The 26,657-nt window shown below is 37.6% G+C and overlaps 1 protein-coding gene across 2 annotated transcripts in view; it reads right to left on the bottom strand.

Moving 5' to 3' along the window:
* EDIL3 (EGF like repeats and discoidin domains 3) overlaps window positions 1-26,657 on the bottom strand; it is a 255,683-nt gene that overhangs the window by 44,714 nt on the left and 184,312 nt on the right. For both annotated transcript variants that reach the window (XM_074855638.1, XM_074855639.1), the window contains 3 exons: window positions 13,779-13,934; window positions 12,543-12,687; window positions 6,788-6,972 (listed from right to left, as the gene is read on the bottom strand). In XM_074855638.1, the coding sequence (XP_074711739.1) occupies window positions 6,788-6,972; window positions 12,543-12,687; window positions 13,779-13,934 (486 nt within the window). The remainder of the gene's footprint in view (window positions 1-6,787; window positions 6,973-12,542; window positions 12,688-13,778; window positions 13,935-26,657) is intronic.

Genomic DNA, 26,657 nt, shown 5'->3' with positions numbered 1-26,657 from the left:
ATGGGTATCTCTCTCTACCTCTTTTTGTCTTTTTTTATAGATAAATTTATCTATAGTGAGTTTCTGGCAACGTATGGGAAAGGAAAGATCCATATTAATAATTTAATCACAACCCGCCTTGTTATGTTGCTGCGTCCTGTGAACTATCAGGCTGTGTGAACAGAATATTACTCTGTGAAGCTCCTTATCGAGGTAAGCATAAGATCAAGGAGATGCCAAAGCTGAGTGTCCAAGTTAAGTCTTCAAGCAGAACTGACACCTGCCTTCCCAAGAACCACAAGAAAAGAAAAAGATGACTTTGAGTTGAAAAGGTAAAATGACCAATATTGACTGTAAATATCTTTCAGTATCTCAGTAAAAAGCATGGCACAAAGAAAGGTTGATCTCTGCGCAACTTGTTCTTTGCCATCTGAAATCTGAGAACTCACTTTTTTGCTTGAGACTTTTTGCTTTTGTATAATCAAAAGACACTACCAACTGAAGAATGAGAGAGACCTTTTGTGGCTGTAAATGTAAAGGACATTGACTCCTCTCCTGATCTGTTGGTGATGGCTGTGGTTTATTGAAGCTGCAGAGAAAGATACATGCCCTTTGTTTATGTGTTATAATTAGGCTTATAACTCCCACAGAACACTGTATCTTTCAAAGACCAGTCACAAGACACTGCTTAGAAGTCCAAGCCTTCTAGAAGTGATGTAATTTCCTCATTATGTTAATTACTGGACTGGTCTTTAACATTTCATACTATTCCAATTTTGGGGCTTTCAAGTCCTTATTTAATTAAGATGTTTTTAAACATTTTCTTTTTTCCCAGACTGCCGGTGTTAAAATAAAATATTTAAGCTGGTGGCCAGACAGAAACCACTTATTTGGCTACTTTAACCAGTATTGGTATTAATGCTTGCTTTGCTAATGACACAATTCAAAAGATAATTAAACGATCCACACAATTTTCTCCTTATGAGTTGTTTTCAGCATTTAGGAAGTGCTACAGTATCATGATTTCCCATCTAGTAAGCCTCTGCAGAATTCATTACAAATAAACAGGTAAATACTACAAAGAAGGGGAGAAAGAGGCAGGTGCAATAATAAACAAGAAGCAAATACCACATGAGAGATAGGAAACAACATTCCTTTTTTTTTTTTTTTTTTTTAGTGACAGAATGAACACCAACATTAAAATAAGCCCAGCTAAACAATATGAGATGAAAAATAACATTCTCTTCCCATATTAAAAAAGGGAAGGATTCACCTCACGTAACTTTCATAATTCAAAACAACATCTTCTAGTTAAAGCTAATAGTTTCTCTCTGGGGCTAACAGAGTAAAGGCCTATCTCCAGGGTGATTCATAACAGGAAACTTAAGACACTTACCTGGGGTAGGATGAATGATTCCCTGATAGTGCTGCCCTCTTTCCATTGACTATAGAAAGAGCCTAAGCACTAATTAGAAGTAGAGATTTTAAGATATCTATAAATTGCATATATAAATTTTATATATAGAATCCGTAAAATTAAAAATTGCTGTAGTTTAGTCCCTTTTTATCAGGTTATATAGCCAATAACCTGGTGAAATGCAAAAAAAAAAAAAAAAAGGTCTGGATTGTCTCTCTAAAGCCATGTTAGCTGCGCTCTGCACAAGCCTGCTGGAGCCAACATAGCATTAGGCACGATTACCCTCTGTCTTCTCTTAATCCTCTTTTGTCTTAGTATTGATACAATTGCAGATGACTTCTGTTGGTGGCGCAAAGCACAACATGTACCACTGTCAAGTTTTGTAAATACTGGAGAAATGTAGCACAAAGTCTGCTTTCTGTAAGAGTACTCTACAAGAAAAACTAAGTAGAAGCTGGGTCTGGCTTAGCCTTTAAATAACAACTCTTTCATTTGATCCCTTAGAAGCTTAAAAAGTAAATGCTAGAAAATGAATATAAGTAGATCCTATGATGACATGAGACTTTGTAGATAGAGATGTTTTTGCGTAAGTATAACAAACAGTGAGTAATTATTTGGAATACAATTTTGCCTTTGTTTTCAAATGAGACTTTGTGATGTAAAAAAGATGGTCATGTATTAAACTGAAAGAATAACTCCATTGCAGCACTGAGACAATTGTTTTCTAATGGTGTGGATGAAAAAACTTAGGAATGTTGTCTAATACTGGAGATTAGGTTGGCAGGAAAACACTCAACCCAAAGGTATTATACTACTGGCAATCATCACATTTTAAAAATGTGTAGGTATATATATAAAAGTTGCTTTGCCAGTCTTCAAACAACCTGCTATCTTTATCAGCAACTGTTTTTTCCCTAATACTGCCTAGCTGATTCCATCACATACAATCAGCAAGAGAAACATTAGAATAAGGCATTGCTTGTTGCTCCACTCTACTATTGAAGGGAAGGATGATTTTCTTAAATGATCTGAACTCAATGGTAGATATATAAAATAACTGTGGATAAACTGCATCAGGTTTATCATTCATGCATATCAAAGTGCAGAACCTTCCAGTAGCTTTGCAGTAAAATGCAGGCTAAGCAACCAGACAGAAGTAATTTTTGCAGTGAGTAAACTGCTTTAAACTTTCAAGTACAACTAGAAACAAAAAGCTACTGCAGTGCTGCTGGTGACCTGAAGATAATATGGAGATATAAAAGGAACCATACATATATATATATATATATATATATATAAGGCCTATAAAAAGCCTTCAAAAAACCCAGCCTATCACTGGTTTTAAGATAGAACACTACCAATACCTATGTATCATTACTAAATTAGGACTAGGGTAACTTAGAAACAATTTAGGCAAAGGAGATGGTTGAGGAGGGAGAAGAAAGCTCCAGCTATTTGGAGACACCAAATGAAACGAGATACCTCAGCTCCAAGGAATATTGCAGAGGACGGCAGATCAGAGAAATTACTTGCTGAAGCACCATGCAAAGGACAAATGGGCAAAGGCATTAAAGTAGATGGTGTTGCTGTCCTTTATAAGACAGCGAGAGAAAGTGGGAAATCAATACAATGACAGATAGTACCTCTGTTGATCTAGCAGAAATAAGGAAATATTTTAAACCACCAAAACTTAACTAACAGTAAATAGAGAAAAGAGAGTTTAAATGACTGTCCTCATTTCATAATTTATAACTGCAGAAAATTAGTAGTAGAGTGGGAATGAATTTTGAGATAAATTTTAATTCTTTTGAATGATAGTCTCGGCTAGGAAAATGAGATACAGAATGGTGAAAATCTATTTACAAGAGCAGTTATCAAGCATCTGAAAGATCAGTAGGAATCATTTTCAATAACCTTTACAGCCTCAGTGCCTCATTCTGGGCATAAGGCGGGAAGTTCTTTAACGCTTCCTTTAATGTAAAGTAACTGAAGAAACAGGGAGTGGGGTGACCGGCTGGAATGACAGTCCTGGACTGTGACCAGGAGGAGCAGAAGCACTCCCAAAACTGGCAAAGCAGCCTGGTCACGGTAGTTCAGCAAGAGATCCGGGGAGAAGCCTGTGAACTGGTTCAAGGTGGCAAATGATGCTAACAAGCAAATCAAAGTAATAAGGGAAAGGGACTGCCTTGAAAGAAAGTAAAGTTTAGCCTTTTCTGTCTTTTCTAATTTGAAATGCTTTACATTGCTTAGTTTATGCTAAGTTTATACATAATTATGGGAAGCAAGCCATTACTTTTTTTTTTTTTTTTTTTAAAATTTCATTTCCCCACCTCCCCCTAATCCCCTAATCTTTAATTTTATTCAGATGATTTCACAGAATTGGCTCCAAAAGGAAGGGAATCCACAGAGAAAGTATTCAGGAGCAGAGAGAGTTGCTGGAACTGATTACTCCATTAGATTTCATACCAAACCTGATCAGCTACGTTGTTCTGTATCACCAAGCTGCATAGATTTCAACTGCAATGAGTACAGAGGCACTAAACAGGCTTACCTAAATTAATGGAAGCTCCTGTGCTATGAATTATGCCAGGTAATTGACTGCTTCTGCAGCATCATTTTTAAAGGAATGGCAAGAGAGCTCATGGGTGAGCACGTGGGGGAATTCAGACCCAGATTATGACTGAGCTGGAAAAGTAGAATTTTAGTCATCTAACCTCATTAAATTTTCCTCCACATCACAAAAATACTTTCTTCTATTGCTAATGATGGTTTTTGGTCTAAAGGAGTGTTGTGTGGGAAACCTGGAGTTTGTAAGTGATCAGAGTCTAGATCACAACAGATTTTCAACAATTGCAGCACCAGTGAGGTGAGTAATCTTCTTGAACCCAAAAATGCACGGTCTGTGTGTGGAGCCACATAATACTTCATATTTCTGCCTCTGGAGCTCTATTATGGATGTAGCAATCCTGAACACTTTAAAACAAAGAGCATACTTGTTAACAGCTGCATTTTTAAATACAGAGAATATGCTGAATTTTCCATTTTGAGAGAAAACTGAGTGAAACAACTCCAGGTTATGATAGAAAAGAATTTATCTCTAGGTTTCATGCAAAAGTGCTGTGAACTGCCCATAAGTAGCAAGTAACATGCACAATGCAAACATCAGCTCCCAGCAACTATTATCACAGCAGGCGCTCTGAGATGTCAGCACAAAAGCTTTTAAACAGAGGAACAGTTGATAGCAATGGCATCTGGGCAAGGATCCCCCAAAAAAACTGTCAGTCAGAACAGATCTGTTCAAGTCATCCACGTATCACACACTATAACAATAATTTTTAAAGGTATTCAGGAGGCTTTTACACAATATTATAGGCTTTCTAGTGAAAATTATAGAAGATAAACAAGGTAAGGCGTGTGGAGAAAATTCAAAAGGCATGGAAAGCTAACACTGTGAAATGTCAGGTAGGCCAGCTACTTCAGCAAAATCCAGAAATCTATGTCTTACTTTAAGCTGTTTTAGGATACCATGGAATTGCTAGTGGGATCATTCCTTGTAATATGCAATTGCTGAGGGAAAAGGGCATACAGATAAGTCTGCTTTCACACGCTTTTTCTACAAATATGTTTTGACTAAACTCTATGAAAACAGCATGACAATAAAATTGCAGTAAGCGTGTTAAAAGGTTACAATACAATACTCCGTATTTTAAGGGAAAAAGAGAACTACCAGCAAAAAGAACAACAATGAACGGATGAATTTAAATGGCAAAGTCTTTCTTACAGAATCATTACCTAGACTTGAAGCATGTGAGCCCATTTCTACTCATGGATGGAATTCAGAATAATCAGCCTATAGCAGAAGTTAACAACCAGCTTAAGCACTGAAAAAACAAGTGATTTTAATGTCTCCTTTTTTTTAAAAAAACCCAAGAAATGTCAAGATACTCTTTTGGAGAAATAACCTAAGTATAATGACTATCTGGAAAGGGTAAATTGGACATATTCCTGTGAAGTTACCAAACTCATATCATAGCCATATGACAAGTGAACTGAAAGATGAGTATTTCTTCACAACTTTCTTCTTGACCAGATAAAAAAAGAGTACGCCTGATACTTCAAGGACTTGCAGAGATTGTGCAGGTAATCAGATTAAATTTGCAGGTTCAGGTAGGTTCAAATATAGCAAGACTTTCAATGGAAAATTTTAGAATATAAGAATTAACTCTGCAGCCCCTTGCCATCTCTAGTTAATTAAAAATTCTCTGTCACCCACAGGAGGAATAACACACCACAGAATATTTCTGTAGAGTCTCTGCACACCCTTGGTTCCTTGGTGTCACTGATGGGGCTAAATACGATAGAACTGCCTCTCTTTTACATGGAGAAACACTTTCATCTGCTTCTCCACCATGAAACACAGCAATAAAATTTTCCTCCTCTCCAGAATTTACTAACTGCTGTTTCAACAAGCTGCTCTAAAAAACTTTCAGCAAATCCCAGGATCTTCAGTTATTCAAAAGTTAAATAGACAAGGCAACTTCTCCTTTCTGTACGTGTGTAAACTTGGAGAAAAGATAGTAATCATATTGCAAAATTGCTTAGGAACTGTGGGTAAAAAAGCTAATATGCCATAATTTATATGTGAAAAGATTGCAGGGTGTTAGTAGCCACATCTAGCACTATTGAGGCTTCCGACTGAGAACTGCACTGCAAACTGGCAGCTGACTCAAAACACTGCTATTTTCAACAGTTCAAAAAATGTAAACGTGTCAGCAACTGGTTGAATAGGCTTCCATACTGGTGATTTATGGCAGTCTTTCACATTAGCGTACTACTGACTTTTATAAATCACTCCCAGGCTGAAAACAACCCCTGTGCACAGCTTTATAATGAATTCATGTGCTGAATCAGTCTTGCTAGCTTCAGAGTGATGTCAGACGGTAATTTTGAGCAGTCTCAAGTAGAAAAAGATAATTTCTATGAGCCAGATTTGCTAACGTGCACAAAGTTGAAGTAAATACGTTTTTCCAGGGAGCTTTGGAAGGACAGAAAGGGGGAAGAAAAATCAATTCTCTTAACAAAAGAGGAGAAGCCATTAAACAGATCTGCATCTACTATGTGTGTCCATTAACAAAGGAAAATTCATGGCTGTGGGCAACTCATAAGGTTTGGCTAGTGGAGGTGAAGGTTTCCCTGAGCGGCGTTTTCTGCAACTGAGGTACCAAAGACATGAAGATACGATTTCATAGCTTCATCATCTACATGTGGCAGAGACAGGATGGTTACACTCAGAAACCGAAGAATATGGATATAATCCTAAACCAGCCAACCATCCCCATACCTGAAACACAAAGAAGATAAACATTTGGGAAAACGTATGTGAAACTTTACCTGCAACCACTGTGACTGGTCATTGTGGCCAGAGGTCCAGGCATTAACTTTGCCTTGCTTGTCCAGACGGGCTTTCCTGGGCTCCCAAGCGAACATGTCCATGTTTAGTGTACGGAAAACACTGGAGGCAGTAATTTGGTAGTCCTGTATATGTCCTGATTTCATCCCCAGGGGTTCAGAGCAACCTGGAACAGCAAAATAAGATCTGTGACACTACTTACTTAACTCTGTAACTGGTTTAGGTTTTCTGTTATGGAAAAGAAAACTAGCAGTTCTTGAAGAAAAGGCTTTAATCAAGGCTGTTGTTGGAGGAATCGCTAGCAAACGAATGAAAAATAGCCAATTCAAGGAACTTTATTTCGACACTACCTTGGAAGAATCAAAAACAAGATAGAGAATTCAACATATTTTATCCTGGCATAAATTTATGAAGGCAAACAAGCAGAAAAGATGACTTTTGTCTCTTCTTATCTTGGTTTTATTTTCCTATCCAGCAGCTTGCTATTGTTTCCCCTGTTCAGTTCAATTTTCTCATGCTTTCATGCCATGTCACATCCACCATGTGTTTGTCTACTGAGGAAAACTAATTTTTCTTAATGCCACTGCTGAAGTAAAATGTTAACAAGCACTGAGCTCTTTTAAATTTTTGAGTTAGTTGACATCTAGGCAAAAACTTAGAAAGCCTCAGCACTCACTGACAAGAGTGGATGACTACGGAAAAACAACTGTGAAGGAGGGAGAATAGTAGGAGATAATCGCTTAGGAGAAATTGAGAGTTAATGGCTTATTTGTTTAAACCAGGTGGATGTCCCACATCAAGTTATTTTGACAGTAGCAACAGATCGATCTTGGGCTCCTCCTTTCTCTGTTGGGTGTCCATGAAAAAAAAAAAAAAAAAAAAATCAATAAGTCACTCTATGTTCCTCTGCCTTGCTCTTGTAGACCTGGAAGGTACATTTGGACCCAGAAGAGGGAATAAGCAAGCTGATAACAGGAGAGACACCCTTTGATAGCAGCACTGGAACAACAGTGTTAGAAGCCAAGGGAGGCAGATGAGCTGCATGGTTTTAAGATTTTAAAAAATAAAATAAAAAAAAGACGAGTCGAGTGACTGAGCAAGAGGGCTGCTAAGAAGTCAGGAAAGGTGGATGTATGGCTGGGTGGAGTAATGTTTGATGGTTGAGGAAAAGGTGAAAGATGGAGATGGGAACATAAGAAGCCATCTTCTCATTTCCTTCCTGCCCCAGCTGTCAAAAACCTGCATATGTGCAGTTATTCTAAAGTTTTCACTTCACAAATTCAGAGATCCTACTCAGTTCAGTAGCTGACTTGACTCAGTTAAATTGACAATAATATTTTAACATACTCTTAACTCATTGAGTGAGAGCATGCCCAGATCTTATAAACCTGGTTTTGCAAGGAGTGCATCATCACTGTGAATGCACACAACCTTGACTTTATGTATCAGTGGGAAAAGAGAGGTTTTCCACCTGACACTCACATCCCACACTGCTGAGCTGATTCCTATCAGGTAATCATTTGCTGAGTCACCAGCTGTGTTTCTTAAAGCACACGTCTAAGTCGTGAAGCCTTTCCTGCTGGGACCATGACCCTGCTCAGCTGGTGTCTCTTGATACAGCCAGAGCACTGCGTGACCTCTTAAAACACCTTCAAAGTTTTTATTTTGTTTTTCATTTTATCTGAGATAGATATCAAAGCTAGTTCTCTTTTTCTTAAAAGTCAATTTCCTCCACAGTATGTTTACCCAGATTTAAAGAACTGATTTTTTTTAAGTTTCTTTGATATTATTAGCAAAGACCTTTTGTCAGATTCTACTTTCTGTTTCTTCCATAGGTTTAACACTCAGAAATAAGTGGACTTATTAGGGATTCAAATCAGGAAGGTAAGACCAAGCCCTTTGTGGGGGTTCTAACAGCAGGAGCAAACGCATATTACCAGAGACAGATAATAATAATAATAATATGCTCTTTAATGTAGTAACTACTGTATTTGAAATTTGAAATACTGACATATTTCATATTAAATTAAAAAATAAACAGAAAATGGAATTAATTTTTGAAAAAAAGCGCAACTTTCAGAACTGATTCTCAGTGCACAAATGGAAATTGCACAGCCTTGTCTGTAGAATGAACTACCTAGTTCAAAACAACAACAAAACAATTTTCCTGGGAGTAGGAGGGAGCAACTGATAGCACAAATGAGACAGAGTCATCTGTTGCTTTAAAGAAGGACTTTGCTTATTATTCAATTCTGAAGTATCGCTCCAAGATCACAAGGGCTGTCAGCAGGAATGTTTCATCTGAGGAGTCTGAAGGAGGTTCCTGACACAAAAACATGGGTTGTCAAAATTGTTTTTCAGTGCTGGTCCAATCCATCAAAAATAGTATTATTATTGATTTATGAAACAACAGATATATCTGCTTGTGTGTCTGTGCATGTGTGCATGCATTAATGGGATTTTACACTCGCTTTCCTTCTCCACTGCCCCAAAGGGAAGAGGAAGATAGTTGTTAAAGGTAACAGGAGAAAGTGAGAAAAGCAATGAGAACCAGAAGAGATGAACATGATGCACATGGGTGGCAGAACAATGTCTTAGTGCTGTCACAGAGAGCAACAGCAGACCCAGTCACTTCCCAGCTCCTACGGCACCCCGCTGCAATGACAGAAGATAATGACTGTTTATTTTGATAGGTGAGCTATAACCTAGAGCTCAAAGGACAGAATCATTAACTAGTACAAAACCTTGTGTCTGTAGATAGTCATCCCTCATAGAAGTGTATTTATAATAATGCTCATGACTCCCTGGGACTTCTTCACTGCACTGTATCTTCTTTAAATTTGTTTTGTAATGTCCCTGTGAAAGGATTTAATCTCCCCTTCCATTTTTACAACCTGTTAAAGTTAGTGAGAGCTGATGTAGACATACTTACACCTGTGCCCAGTGGAGTGTCTTAGGTCAAAATGTTTGAGATGCTTTGGCTATCGCCATCTGTGATAAATGATATCTGATAATTCTGTATGTTTAAACCTATGTAGGTATAAGTTTGCAGTTACTTCTTATTTGGTGTAGCTCAATGAAACAGGAGCAGTGAAATAATGAGGATGTGTATTAGCATCTGAAAACTGAAAGAATCCACACAAAAGTTACTCTCTGTTGACTCTTCTGAGGGCACATTATTTTACTCTTCAGTCTGTATCCTGTACCATATCCCGCACCTACCACTTCTTTCAAAAAGCTCAAACCCTCAAAGGAAATATTAAATATCGAATGCAGTGGAGGCAAACCCACAAATGGATCTGCATGCAAAGGTCTACACGCATCTTGTCTTGGGCCAGGATTCATACAGTATATGCAAAAGCAGCATAGGTCAATTACTTGAGGGCAAAGGTGGTTTTATTTTGATTAATACTGTGATATTATTCTTTTCTGAAAATCAAGAGATTTAAAAAATTTTCTTCCTATTAATGAATACAGGATTCCTTTCCATATTAGATAGTGCTGAAGACAAACAAGGGGAGGGAAACGTAGTATTAAATGCAGATGTTACAAAATCCACTTGTGTGTGAGTGGTACCTATAGGTGCTTTTAGGATAAAGTTACCAGAGAACAACATGCCAAAAAGAGCAAAATTACTTGCTCAGAAGACGCTATGAGTCTCACATGGATCGTTAAGTTCTGAGCACCAGCATCCCTCTACAAGAACTGACAAACTCAGAACACCAAGAATTTCCTGAACCTGGTGCACAGCCACCAACATACACGAGCATCAATAAGGTATGACATGGACCGCATGCAAGAAGGGTGGGCCTGCTACGTGCACGTGTTTAGGCGAGTGAGTGAATGGCATGAGTAAGTCACTGTGTTGTGCGAACAGTTACATGTTTTTAAAAACAACAGCTTGATGCTACTATTAATAACAGCTTAATGAATAAAGGCATTCCAATAAACAGTAGCTGAGATCTGTTTCTCCTCCCCCAGCAATACCTTATGAAGGGAAAGGAATTACAACACAGAGATGTGCAAAACACAAGTAAGGCAGGAACACAAGGCCACGATATCAATGCCTAATTTATTGATGGGCAGCTCCACAGGCATTGATTATGGTTTTCAATAAGATCTGACCATGGGTCCTGGCATGTAAAGCTCTTTATAAGCCTAGAGCAGATTATATAGAAAATTTTGCTGAAGTTTGTCCTAAGAAAGAATTAGTTTTTGTGATGAACTGGTGCTGCAAGACAGTCTCCCTCCCTTCTATAGTGACTCTCTTCTCTAGCACTAGGACTTCTTAGAGAAACCAAACCTCTCAAAGTGTTTTTCAGCCTAAGACAGACCACTTGGAATTAGAGTGAGTTAGTCTGTCATTACGTATAATTATACTATTCTTTCAGTAAGATTGAAATTATTCAGCTGAGCCTTGGCTGCCTGCAGTTCTAAGAAATTATGACCTTGAAACTGTTAGGAGACCACTGAAATGAATTCACTTGAGTAGCTTTCACAGTTCTTTGAGCAAAACAATTCCTGGTCATTCTGGCAAGGACTTACTCTAAATTGTGGTTCCAGAAACGGAAGACATAAAAAAAAAAATCTAATAGACTAAAGCAGCTAGACAGAATTTTCTATTTACTCTCAAACCTATCTATTTTGGAAAAGGGCTACAGTGAGATTAATGCATTAACATTTCATTTCTGAATCTGGTTTTGATGCCACTGGAGGAATGAGAATTATTTAACTCCAGCTGTTCTGATATATCATTCGTGAACTGGATGACTATTGTTTGTACAGTAAGCAGGCAGCCACATAAAAATCATTCTTAAATGAATTCAGTGGAGCGCTCCCACTGGTAAAAGGTTGATTTCTTGAAAAAGATAAAAAATTTACATGCTTTACTGAATTTGTACAGGAACATGGAGAGTGGCTAGAGGTCAGGCTTTACATTTATGAGCTATAACTTCTGCTACTACAAACCTTAAGAGGTTTTATATTGTTTCACTTGTTCATTTACTTTTTGCTATGAGATGCAATCCCTGGTTCTGCTAGAAATCCACAAAACAAATCTAAGCTGAAATCTTGACTAAAACAATCCAGCAAAATATATCTTACTGCACTTTGAGTGGTCCTTGATGGCAGCTGAAGCACCCTTGTCCCTCTGAGGATGTCACATCGCACATCAGCATGGTCACCCAACAGCCAGGAGAAATTACTCAAACCAGTTTTGATGCCCGCTTCTGCTGTGACTCTGCTGTACAGCACTGCACAAACAGCTTTGGCTCTCAGAAACTGTTCTCAGCGCTTAGTTAGGCTGTGCTGAGCGTAACTGTGAGTTAGAGACTCTCTGTCTTATGGTCTACTTAGTATGTAACATTATGGGTTCCGATAGCTGTTGATACTTATTAAAACTGCTATAAATGACCTTTTCTAGGCTGTACGTAATTGGAGGCCAATGTGCACAGAAAAATTTACAAAGTGTTATTAGGTTGCTACCACATTACCTTACTACTATTACTGCCCTACTGCAAGCAACTATTGTCACTTACATCATTTAGGTAAGTGGTGCTGCTTATATATGTATGATTATATAATGTACATAAAAAGAGGTAAGTGACTGAGTCTGGATAAACTCAGGATTGCCAACTGCATTTCACCGGGAATAAACTGAACACAGTTTAAACTTCAGGCACAAAAATGCGCTGCTTGATGTCTGACTCCTGAGGGGCGGCGACAGCAGAAACCCACCTGAGAGTTCACAGCCAAGCAGTTCCATTCTCAGCGTGCAGTGTCTTCTGCACACCTGAGGATACAGCCGTACGTACTGCGACTTAATGGGAGGGGTGAAGGAATTGGCATATGGGGTGTTGTTGTCCACATTTCCACGGAACACCTGTGAGAAAATGACATATTCGTAAAAAGGTGTCAGGAGGATTACTGAAAGTTCAGTTCATTTCCAAATCTCAAAAATATCTGTGTTGTTCTTCTGACCGTCCCTGCACATTTCTGTACAAGCTTTTCTCAGAGGCTGCTTTATCACCTCTAGTGCCTAACATACAAGTTTTTAAGCAAAACATACTGCCATTGGCTTGCATTGGCATGTGTTTGCCACCTGCGCTGAATCAGGACCTCTTCCTTGTCACTCCTAGAAACGGAAGCTACTAATGAAACTAAATTATGTCTTCTTTTTTAATTAGTGTATTAAACAGTCCCAATTCAATTTAGTCTGCAATTATTTACGCTGATTGACATATTTATTTTTTTCCCCTCTACTTCAAGAACCTGATCCAACTCCCACTGAAATGCACTGTAACCCTCTCATTGATCACAGGGGGAGCTGAATTAAACCTATAAGCATTCTTCCATTCACTCCTCACTCTAACCAGATATGCTTGTACTTTGTTTTCTTCCCTCATTATATACCTCTTCATACAGCATTTTAATTTCCTCATAGAGAAACTATGTCTAATGCTGCAAAGTGCCTTAGTTCTATCTTAACTTGCACAGTAAAGGGATTTTTGCTGCTTCTGCACAACTCTATAAAAAATACGTGGTAACTATAAACTGTAAACACATACTTCCCACTGGATGACACTGTTTGTGCAGTACAGATTAGCAGTGATGAATGGGTTCTATGCATTTAAGGGTTAACACCAATCTGCCAATGTACTAAAACTAAATTCAAAACAGAGTAATGAGTAATTACTGGTAAACTAATTAAAATGAAAATCAGTTAAGTGTAATAAACAGGATTATTCTAGCCTTGGGACATAGTATTTATACAACCATCAATTAAAGTATAAGAAATTCTTAGCAGACAGAAAGTGTAAATTTATTGATTTTTTTTTTTTTTCAGAGAAAAATAATAACAAGGCAACCTGTATCATACTGTCAGGCAATTATGCTTATCTACTAGAGATACCTCATACTTCTGAAGGCAGCTAAACCATAAGATGTATTCATATACAGATGGCTTAATCTTACCATATCTTCATTTGTGCCTTTTACTTTGTACATTGTCCACGACTTTCCATCATTACTATATGCAATTTTGTAAGATTTTACATATTCTGGACTTCCAATCCTCTTGGCACCTTGAGTTATAACTCCAGTGACTCTCATCTTCTTCTGCAGGTTTATCTGAAATAACAGTACAATGTTATCACTAACCATCTGAGACACAATTCTGATTGTAGATTCCTTTGGTTTTTGTTTTGTAAACAGCAGAAAGGAAAAAACCATAGCTGTAAGCATTTAAATTACTATCTTTACACTTGCATTAATTCCTTTTATCTTTCATTCATTTCAGGTACATATGCACATAAATAAATAAAGAAGATTGAACCAAAAGCCTGTAGTATGCTTATGTCTTCACGTGTATGTGTACACACACATACATGTATATTACTGATATATAGATTATCACTGGCATATTACTGGGATATAGCATATTAGTGGTATATAGGACTACTACTGTATATTTCCTTCCTAAAAAGGAAATGCAACAATGTGATAATTTATCAAAGGCTGAATCTTCTGTTCCATTAGAAGCCAATTTGCAATCCCACACCAAAGAGCCTAAGTTAACTTCAGGTTAAATGTCTTTGTAAAAGAAAAAATACAGCAAACAAATAGACCTTTGCTTGACTCTCACTGAAATTTCATATATGTAAAGATAATGGTTGAAATGCTAACCCCAAAACAGTCAACAGCAAAATATCAATGGCTATCAATTGCTATAAACACTCCCTGTGTACTTGTCTAAGTTGACCTCAACACCTTGAAGTACAAAATGAAGATGTACAGAGAGTTCAACAATATTCAGACAACCTTAACTTTGCCTTCTTTATCCATCTATGATATGGGAAAGCCAACTGTATTCTCACAAAGTTCAGAATGTGATATTCAAATAAAACAATGTCGGCATTGTCAGCCTTGTCCCTGCAATGAAGTCAACCATGAAGCAATCGGTGGCAACTGCCTGCCCACTCTCTCACTGGTAGACAGCTGAAGCCTGCAACTTTTGCACCAAATGAAGCTTAACGAAGAGCTGTCATACTGTGAGAATTGTGTGAAGGTGCAGGCAGATGTGTGATAAAAGGAGATGAATGGAAATACTAGAGTGAGCCACTGGGACAATGTAAATAATACATTAAACTGCATTAGCACTTGCCTCCTCCAAACGAATCTCATCTCTGCTCCCCAGTCAGTGGAGCTCACCCTGTGCAATCCCTACTATTTGGGATAGCAGCCCCAGTACAGGAATATGGGGAGTCAGAGACAGATCAGGTATCTGCTGTCCAAATACTTTAATCCCTTTATGCTTTACAGTGTGGTCTCAAGATTTTCTCTCACTTGGTAATGTTATCTAGCCTCTGTTAACGATGTAAGACGATCAAACTTCAATGTTTCAATATCCTACTGTTTCAATATCCCTACACAATGGGAAAGTGGAGAAAGACAGAATTTTACCACTGGTTTGGGTTTTTTTTTGAGGGACTCTAGCTATTTCTTTGCTACTTATCTGAAATGGGTGGCCTCTGATATTTTTATGCTTGAGGCAAAAGACATTTCAGTGTACTTTTAACATAGTTCTCCCTATAAGAGATTAAGAAACACTCATACACCTTTAGAGTAATAATGGGTATTTTAGAGGCTTAGACCTACTGAGAGAGGAGAAACTGCCTATAAAAGATCAGATTTTTTACAGAACCTTTCTCACATATACCTGGAAAACTCAGGAACATTTGTAATTGCAATGGGAAGAATGGACTCACACCGGGAATTTAGACAGGTATAAATTAGAAGAGATTCAGGCCTTTTTACAATCTTGGGAAATGTTTTCCCTCATTCCAGGTCTCCCAGAGAAAAAAATAAGACACATACTTGTAACAGGACAGATGCAGAGACTACTATGAGCCCCCTAACTACATTTAAAAATGTAGTTAACATAGAATAGTAACCAGTTAGACATAAAGGTTTCTGAAGGTCTCTTATGCAGATTTCACTCTTTATATGGAATTTAAAAATATTAATAAACAGGAAATTTCAACAATTTTTCATGTATTTACAAATTTATTAACAATTAAGCGAACACCATCTCCAAAAACAAATTAGAAAGCACAGTCAGACAGAAACCAGTCATTGATTGTTTGCCTTTTGCATATACTGACTAGTAGCATCTTCACATTTCGCTGTTTGGGAAAAGGAAGATCTAATGCAACACCAAATATTTTTTCTTTGATCCAGTTATGCATATACCTAATATTCTTTCAACTTCATTCCCAATTTTTCTTTTTCCAGATAATAAACTTGAGGAGATTTTTTCAATGAGAATTTATGTGGAAATTTTTTTTCCCCCTGTTTACTCAGAAAGAGTAGTTTCTAATGAAACCATGGCTTTAACCCCTGGGTGTTATATTCCCACAATGGCTCCTTTCCATCCCCCAGCCTCCATCTCTAAGGTACAACAAATCAACCACTGCACTTCAGGAAGAAAACAATGACAAAAAACCCACCCAGAAGTAATCTGTCAGAGTTTAATACTACAGCTGAAACTCAAAACTTGGAAAAAGAAAGTCCTACTGAATGAAGGGAAGATTTGGTCAGATAATCATAAAAATGAAACAAAAATAATTTAAGTTTTAAATACTCATTTAATATACATACTGTAACCTGTGGTCTTTGAGTTTCAGTAGGTAAAAAGCCTTCCTTTTTTTCTGCTATATACCAGCCTGCTCTATACCCTTATTTGGATATCTGTATCGATAATCTGTACAATTTTCTCTTGTTTTAACAGACAGAACCTTTCCTTTTAGAGGCTTTCTTGATCAGTATCCATACTCTGAGTCACAAACTGAGCTTTGAGTTTGGCTTTAAGCAGTAGTGAGCTTGATAGAACAGAGGAAATAACAACAGGATACTGTGTTTTGCAATTAGATCTACATATTCTGTCAACATTTGCAGGAAAATCCCAATGAAGGGGGAAAAAACCACTTTCAATTCCCTGCAGCTTGCTTACATGCAAGATCCCCATGGGGCCAACGTCACGCCTGCGGTAGCTCCTTTCAGTTCATTTGGATACACCAAGAATTAATTGGCCCTTTGTGTCTGGGTTCTTTTTATGTATTTTAAATTTTTTGTGTCAGAGCTTAGCAAAACTTAAAATACTACAACTGTGCAATGACTATAACGAAACAGGTGCTGAAATCTTTCTTTCTTAACGTACTTCAGTAGGAAGCAAAGTTCCCCATGTGAAATGTGAACTATCTCTTTTAGCACTAAAAGCATTTTCAAAGGTACTCTTCTGTGGCAATTGTGAAGAAAAACAGCTTAGGAAGCTCTGCGTTGTGCATTCAGATCTAGGACAGAATGTTATATATTCTAATTACATGGGTGACTGTGTTTTAAAACAAACAAAGAGGTGAAAGTCACCAGGATAAGAACAAGAGTTTAACACATCTTTTTTAAAAAGGTAATAGCTTATTCAGTTATAAAACACTCCTTATCATTACCTAGATTAACTGGAAAAAATCAAGGATGACACAAGATCAATAGGATTTTGAGGGATTTACCCCAATAATTTAAGTATTAATGCATGGTAGAGACCTTGTAAGAAGAGAATACTTGTATGGAAATTTGAGGAAACTACTACTTAAAGGAAAAAAAAAAAAAAAAAAAAAAAAAGGCTGATCAGCCCCACTTAAATCTAAGGTTATTTTGAGAGTAATGGCTTCAGGCTTGACTCTCAGATCCCGTCCATGGACCTGCATTCAGCCCCAGCTCAGGTGGGGGTCCTGCATCCAGCAACTTCGATGGGACCTAATTCACCCAGCATACATCAGGGATTTGGCTGCGATGTTCACAAGCTGATCTGAGGATGCCTGTTTCCCTACATCCTCATGGCGTGAAAGACTTTATGAAACTTGGGTAAGGTGCCGTTTAACACCTACAGGTAATGGAAACTGCCTCAAACTGGTTTTGAATTTCAATGAGGAAGTTTTCTGGGGCTAGAATAAATGATGAATGCTGATTCACTCAGGTAAAACTGCATGTAAAAGAAAGCCAGTAGTCTGACATCAATTCACTTAAATCTGATGCTACAAAGAATAGATTATGTCTACACAATATATGGTCAATGATGTAAATTCACTGTGCTGATATTGAGAAAAGCTCAGCTAGAGCACAGGCACAGCAGTCAACTCAACAGACAGTGCCGAGGGACAAGATAAAACACCTCAGAGTCAGTGCTGTATACACACTGTTGAAGGCTAAATTCATGTACTGCCAGCCACTCGGTGCCTTCTGTACTTTGTTATATAGCCAAAACTAAATAAAAAGAAAATCACTTGAGGCTTACTCCCTCGAGTGCGGTGTATGCCCAGGAGCTGGTGAATAAAATCAACACTATCAGTTTAAAAAGTTCCCAGCAGTCCTTGAAATTTCTTTTAACTTTGTTCCTTTCAACCACCACAATCATCCTGACTCCATGATTAGACCACTTTTATCATCACAGCAGGTTATAGAGTCGCAGCCTCTTTCAACAGGAGGGGAAAAGTAACCAATATGCCATGTTTCCTGCTCTCAGCACTGATTCTGTAGGAGTAATTATCTATTAAACAATTTCACTAGTGTTTTTGACTGCAGTAATTCACACAAATCTGTTTTAGGATGCTAAATCATTCAGTTGTTTACAGTGATGAAGACATGGCCAATGAAGATTTTATTGGAACTTGAAAAAATCTGTATCAGAAAGGAAATAAAACAAATGAAAAAGTATTTTCCCGAGAGAAAGTGGCAATATGAGCAAGGTTATTTTACAAGTTCCTGTAGATTGTACAGTGCATCATTTTCAAAGGCAATTCAGAACCAGTCCTGCAAATCTGCATGGTGTCAGTGTGCAGCTTCACTTTTACGTGTGAGTAAATGTAAGACTGGAGGGAACTGCTTCATGCGTGTTTCGCGCAAAACAAAGACCAAAAATAACTTCCCTGCACGCTTAACAAACCTTAGACTAAATTCATAGTCATAATATGTCAATGTAATAGAACAGGAGAGATTAGGGACAGTGGAATAAGTTCATATTCTTCCTCGATTTGTGATCAAATACTAGCATATTCAGTATGCAGAAGCTATGTACTTGACAAAAAAAAGATAAAAAAAACGGTTGCATCTGTCTCATCTGCATTATTACATGTAGAAGAGGAGAAGAGGGATGAGAAGATGGAGTGAGTTTAGGAAGACACCATATGTGATGCTCCTGGGCAGAATACATAACGATATTCCCCCCATTTGTTATTGCACCATTAGCAATAACACCACTAACATTTCATATAGAGTAGGTTTGTCTGAAGTATACCTGAAGAGTAACCTTCCAAGAAATGCTCAGAATAAAGCCTTCACAAAGCTTTGTGTCTTTGAGACTGTAAATGTCGTTTTACATGAGCCTTCATTCATGAACAGAAATGCAGTTTATAGAGAGCTATGGTGTTTATCTGTTTCAGTTATGAGATAAAACAGTGTTGCGATAAATAATTCTCCATCTTTTCTAGCACAAAATATATCTGTTTTTACTAATACTCGCTATTACTCATATAAAAATAGGGTTGAATAAGGGATCAAGGTTATACTGGAATTCAAAGATTTATTACAGCAACCCTTCCCTGCTGATTTAATCAGTTTTTGAAGGACTGAAATTTAATTTTTTTTTGGTCTTTTTTTTTTTTTTTAAAGTCATAATTCTGATAAAGCTAGATAGAAAACACCCACAGAAACAATTTCTGATGAAAAATAGGGACACTCACCAATGGAAATATTTGTAATAAACTCAGGAAAGGAGTAACCTGACATGATTCCCTCAGTCCTGGGAAATTTAGTGACCCTGAAAGCTCCCTCCCACGTTTCCTTTTCTGTCTTCAAGCACTAGAAGCCCTGAACATGACAGGACATTGCTGTTTCACCCTGACGTCATGTCAAGAGCAAGGGGCTGCAGAGCAGGACTCGGCCTGTGATGAGGTGCAGGAAGGTCAGAGCAGGTCCGTTACTATTATCTTCCCCATTGCAAAGCACTGCTGGCACCTGAGTGTAGGGTGCTCATATATCTTGCCTGCCTGTGGCTTTTTGCTACTCCCTAATCAGCACTGTCAGCAGAGCTTTTCCAGATTGAGTTGAGGGCGTTAATGCAGTCAGCATAGTAGCAGTGATATGTATTTTAACTAGCACCCAGATTAGGTAACACAGTGATTTATTTGTGGTAGCACTCCAGCTGTTGCTGCCATGCTGTAAGGGGGTTATTACATGGAGAAAAGCCAACACGTTTTATCTTATAATTGTGATAGTCTGGGAGAACTAACACACTCATTTTACAAATAGTAATTCTGAATGTGATTGTGGGATTGCACCTTGCAGACAAACCAATTAAATACTCAGTTATTTCTGATCTCAACCCCTTTTTTTTTTTTTTCTTACATGGATGCAGATTCAGCAAAGTCTCTTCACAACTTTGCTGTTAAATCCTCTGCAAACTCATCCTCCCAATACTGTTATTCCCAGAGTGTCTTGCCAGTCTATCATACCTTATGGTAGCAACAAACACCTCTCAGGTCTTCCCTGTACTCACATCTTAGCTCTAGTCAACCATCTAAAAGCAACTCATTACCTTTGCTATTTTCAGTAAGACTATTTATATGCTTCAAGTTAGGCATGCTGAATCAGAGACCCAAACTGGCCCACTAATTTAATTTGCCCTTCTGTGAAAAGATCGGAATATAGGTTAAACCCTACTTGTATGGAAAACATAAATGCAGGGATTGTTTGGCCCATGTAATGCTAATACGGAGGAGCATATGTTATGAATATTACCAAAAAGCACACACTTCATTTGGCTTTTGTTGAGAACTTTCACTTTATGCCTCAGAGAGCTTACATAATTAGATAGACTAAAAACTTGCTTGGTCTGTTTCTTCTTATTATTAAGCCATTATTTTAGTCCCAAAGGTAGTTGTTATGAATGCCATTAACTGGATTATATGAATTATTCAAATACTGGCATGTTTAGACTGTCATCTCAAGAAGAGGCCCATAATCAATCTCACATTGTTCACAGGTTTGTAGCTCTGTAAAATTCCATCTCATTTACAAAGTATTGATTATATGGGTATTAACTACTGGCAATTTAAGGTTAGCTAAGAAACACTAGGGTCGTATATTGATATTATGAATTCCTTCATATACTTTGAACTTGTGAATTCTCTTCCTGTCCTTGGCATGCTAGTATCTGTCAGAAAGAACTTCCCCAAAATGTCTAGAATATTTCTTAAAGTATTGGTCAAAGTATGTGTAAATAAAAATGTCAGAGAAAATATATATATATGTATTTCCACTTGTAAAATAGCTTTGATCAATAGCTCGTAGAGTTTAAAAGATAAGATGTTAGACTCAGGTCACAGAAACAAACATGCACTTTTCTTTTAATCCTACATGAAAACCCTCTTCTTTAGGGAAAAGAAGTAAATTCAAAAGGTAATATATTAAAATCACTATGAAAATATACTCAGGGAAAGTTCTTAATGTGCCCACTGCAAATTTCAGATGTACTTTCTATTGCATCCTTTCCACTTGTTTTTAAGGCACTTTGGCAGATGTGCTCTGGTAGAAACTCTAGTAACAAATATGACCTGCCCTCAAGCCCAAAAAGGACAACTGGGAAGAATTCCCATTCTGAGTTAACTGGGTTTTGTCTAGGTCCTATTTATTTTCTCAGATCAATGTTAAATAAGAAGGAAATGTGCTCAAAAATGACAAGTCTATTGCCCAGATGAAGACATTCTCATTAGTTTTGAATGTTAAAGCTGAATCTGGAATTAAACCCATCCATTGAAAGATGGGAGGTAAAGCAAAAACTGAATAGCAGATTAGACTTCCCTGACAGTGTGAGATCCCTATACCAGGGGTTTGCGACCATTGCACACACCCAGCTTATTTTAACACACTGGGAAACTAAAGCTCCTTAGTTCCTCTGCCAGAATAAACTCAGTAAGTGATAATAGTGCTATCAAATGGTGCACAAACAACCTATGCAGACAGTACTTCTTAACCACAGTTCACTACCTTCTCTTTGTTTTTGTGCAGCTTATCTTCAGAAATTATTGGTTACTACCGTAAAGGAACGGGAAGAGTCTACCTGAGGAGTGGTTCCACAGGGCATGATCATCCTGGGCTGTGCAATGGGGAGTCTTTCTTTCCTGTGTAACGCTGGCTGCAAATCCCACTATTCAAACGAGGTCTGGATTTTTTGCAAGGAGTCCATGAGGATCAAGTGACACAGTAGATCTGTGCTTGCAGATTCCTGCTGAGTAACTACTTCTTATGCTATCACACTTTAGCTACCCTTCCTTAGCCAGTAATGAGATGTTTTCAGTTGCTAAATAACTCACAACACAGTATTTCAATTTTCATAACACTAATAATAAAATACATGTATTTAACCCCTTTCTTTCTTGGTCAATCATTGTATACCTACTTAAAACTTTCTTTTCCAAAGAGCCTGACAGCCACAGCTGGCTTTATGCTGCCTATCATGCTCACCATACCGTCCTTTTGCTCTTTCCACGTATCTGCAAATACCTTGTCTAGTTTGTGCAGTCTTTTTAGTTATCATTTTATAGGAGACCCAAAGAACATTGACATTAGCTAGAACTTCTGAGTGATCTGGTAATGCTGCTCATAATTAGGGCAACTGTTAGCTGTGTTCACATCATGACAAAATCTGTGGGAGAAAGACAAATGGGAAAATAAGAGTATGTCAAAGCAATCCTTCCCACATATTGTCATCATTGCAAATAATTTGTTAGTTGCTATGAGACTGGTTGTGTAGGGAGAGAGGCCAAGGTTTTAGGTGGACACAAGTGGAGTAAAGAAGTAGATTAGTAAGAACACAGGGGGCAGATGGCTTTGTGATTGCCGAAGACTATGCCACTCAAATGATTTCTCCACCCAGAGAGCTATTACAGAAAATGAAAAGTTGGCTCAAATGATTAATCTCTCCTGAACCTTAAGAAATTGGCTGAATATTGGCTGAATCACATCAGACACGCTCATATTTTTCATTGTCCTGAAATTAAGAATCAATAGACAAAAAAGTTGGTATATAAACACAGAAAGTTACCCTTCAGTGAGACTTTCCAATCATTTCATTTATCTATGCATTTTTCCTCAAAATACTTTTTCCTTCTACAAAAAATGGCAGGAAATAGATTAGTTTAAAAACATTAAATGTTGTTTGGTTTTGTAATAAACAAAGAAAAAGCCCTCTAAATCTGAAAAGTCTCCACTGAAAGACTCAAAATCTGAACAACGTCTCTTTATCTTAACCACTCGTGGAATAAGAAGGTTTTAAGAATGCAAGAATAAAATAGGCTCCTATTTTTCAGGCCACAGAAATGATGTTCCACTGAAACTTGAAGGTTTTTGAGATGAGAAGCACATGTCATCATTTCCAGAGGAGGTCAAGGAGTATGAGTTTACTTTAGCCCTTGTTTTCTGCTGTAGTATCATGGTGCTGGTGACTTCCCATACTTCCAAGAGCCTATATAAAATGGTAACTTTTCTCCACCAGCTGTAAAACTGCAGAGAGACACAAGGGGCAGCCAGGGACTGCATGTTTGCTTCTCCACAGCTAGAGCTGTACCTTCTTTTTCACCCTGCAGGTTGCTCTGCACTTCTGTGACCCACCTACATACATACGAACTCAGAATGTGTGTACTGCTCGGGGCCCATCAACACAGAGGTAAGTGTATACACATGCCTCTGTGCCACACAGAAAAAAATCTTAATATATTGGCATGTAATTTTACTTTTTCTTGACCCTTGTTTCCTTAACCTTAGTTGTAATGAAGTAACTTGAAACAGCTTTTTGCTAGAAGCCAGGCCTAGCAGAAGAGTAATCATGAGTGAGGATCATTGCATTGACAGTTTTGAAAGTGAGTGTTTACAAAATAAAATATGACTTTCTTGACTATCACACATTAGCATACCATCATATTAAAGATTTAGAAGCTGTCCTCCCCACAGGAGGACTGTGATGCCCACACATCACTCCATTACAGTTGGTGAGCCACCACATAGGTACTGGGGCATGCAACTCCACATGTAACTTATTACTGATGTGAGAAACCAAGACGGACACACATTTGCTCATTTTGGTGTGTCACCACTTGCTGGTTTGATTAGTTTTAATATCAGGATGGTAAATGTGAAAAGCCATTAAGTCAAAATAGATGGTGTTATAGATGCATGAAGCAATGTGTTTAAAAGTACTATTACTTCAGTCGTTCAGCCATATTACATGGAGTAATTAAGGAAAGCTGGCACGCAGGCTGACAGAGCATGTTACAGATAGTGTTCATAACGGCATCAAGTTTCAGTTGCCATGGGGATGCTAACTCTGAACTGACTTCTTTTGTGTATCCGAAAACTCAAATCAAAAGTTGTGTGAATATGTCTGTGTGTGGGTGTTTGTGTGTACAAAAAATGAAACTAGGAGATACAAGATGGTATCAAATAGATACCAAGATACGGGACAGGAGTGAGTATCTGGATGATCACACTAAGAAGTAGACTCCCAGTCCTTTTGTTTTCTTGTCTGTTTTGAGTACATACACTGTATGTTTAGCCTGTAAGCTAAATGTATAGATGTTGAGGGAGACCCGCAGCTAGCAAACATTGGTATTGAGTTCAATGAAGTCAGTGAACTTATGGCAGACTTTGACTAACTGAAGATCTCTTCTAATTCCTGCAGTTCAAAGCTCCTATGTGGGACAGTTTTGAGAGAATTCAACTGCACTTTTGTTACTAGATTCTGTTCTCCCCTGCCAAGGGATTTCAGGTACTTACTGCCACTTGTCAATATCCCACAAGGAAATCCTCCTATGATATTAAGTCAAATTTTGGAGTGGCAACAAAAAATGCAGAGTTTTAATGGCTTTTTCAGCATTTAACTTAGCAGATTAAGTCTTCCTATATGGTTTGAGTCACCTTACATGATGACTCTGAATCGTATATCATAAGGTTCACTTGGCCACATTATACTAAGCTGAGAGCTATATTAAGTAATATTAAATATTTAATCTATGATGACAGGTATTTTTGGAAGCTGATACAACAGTACTCATGAATGAGGAAATGAACGTTGACAAAATGAATGGTTTGACAGATGGTAGTTTGCTTAGAGCTCTTACTAACAGATGTTTGAATGAATGTTCTGCAAGACCTCTGTGTATTTTGGGTTTTATCATTTTATTAGCAAATAGCTATCACCTGGTGTATACTTGCTCTTTGGAAGTTGTTGATGTAGAAGCGGCTAATTTTTTTCCTTGCCTTTTTTTGAGAAAAAACCCCAACACTTTATTGATTCCTGCCTGGGGATAAGAATGATGGAAGTTAGAAAGTCTTTATTGTAAGTACATTTTTTGTGTGTCACTGTAGTTATGATCAGGTTTGTGAGATTCACAGACAGACAATTAACCATGGCAGTATTAGGGACTGCAAGCCCCCAAAATGGGAGGCTGAGCACTGAGGTGGGACTGAAACTGCAAGTGGTGTGGGAGACACTTATGTAAAAGCCAAATTAAGCCACAAATAAAAACATATATTCTACCTACCAGAAACATTATTCCAATATATTTAGACTTAAAAAGAAAATAAAGGAAAAAAAAAAAAGAAGCACTCTCATTAATCTCTAAATAAAGTACCAACATGTCTTCTGGAGTAGAAGATACAGTTTAGAGTCTCTGAAACAAGTACCCTAATCACTGTGCTGCACAATTCTTGTCTTATCCTGATGATTTAGACTATCTTAATGTAAATATTGTATCCAAGAACAAATCAATACACTATACTATTTAGTCCTCAGATATATTTTTGGTGAATGTTGTGTATGGGCAATACTTAAGGAAGACCCTCTTGCTCTGTTTTCTCTGGATAAACGTGGCCATCACCCGTGCAGCACGCTGACTCTGTGCACACCCTCTAAAGCACTGGACATTTCCATGCATTTCATGGATGCCCAGTGTATTGGTTCCTCATTAATCACTCTGATATCAGCTGTGGGAACAAGCTTTATAAGAACTACATTTTTGTGGCTCTAACTGTACTTAATTGACTTTAAAATTCTAAATTACACTGGGGCTTGGGAAAAATTTTACCCTGAAGCTCCTGGGGTAGATCACTTTCCATTACTGGTCACATTTTTTTATTAAGTCTCTACAGGAATAGTATTTACTCAGAGTTTCAAGAAATATAATGAAGATTTTTTTCTTAAAACTGTGCAAAGTTATTAAAAGAAAAAAGTAGTACTTAAACCAGATGCACTGAGAAGGTAAAACTAAATAAACACTAGGTATTTTATTTTGTACTAGAATACTAATATATTCAAATTACCAATTAGAAGTTGGGTACCTTTTCCATCAAACTGTTGTATCTCAAAATATGGAGTTTCATCTGAACTTTAGCATTCAGTTTTAGAAAGGCCATTTAGGGAGGAAATTAGAAGAATGCTAGAAGCAGAATGCTCTTTTCATATATTCTAAATAAGACTTCTAGTTTTTCCATTTTGAGATCATATTGGACATTCAAAAATTGACCCCAAAAAAGAATAAAGATAAGAAATAGAGGTGGAAAGGGATGAATTATTTGAAGAGGAAGAAACCCCAAACCAAATATTTTGGATATTTCTGTATTCAACAAAAACTAGGGGGAAAAAGCTAACTACTCAACCTGAACAACTTTATTTTCCATTTTTTGATTCTGCAACCAAACTGAGCAGTCCAACTCTTTTGTAAATGAATCTGCCTCCCTCTCACAATA

The sequence above is a fragment of the Strix uralensis genome, chromosome Z (genome assembly GCF_047716275.1).
Source record: "Strix uralensis isolate ZFMK-TIS-50842 chromosome Z, bStrUra1, whole genome shotgun sequence".
Lineage (NCBI taxonomy): Eukaryota > Metazoa > Chordata > Aves > Strigiformes > Strigidae > Strix > Strix uralensis.
The sequence above is the reverse complement of the archived record's forward strand: the minus strand, read 5'-3'. Positions and strand labels throughout refer to the sequence as shown.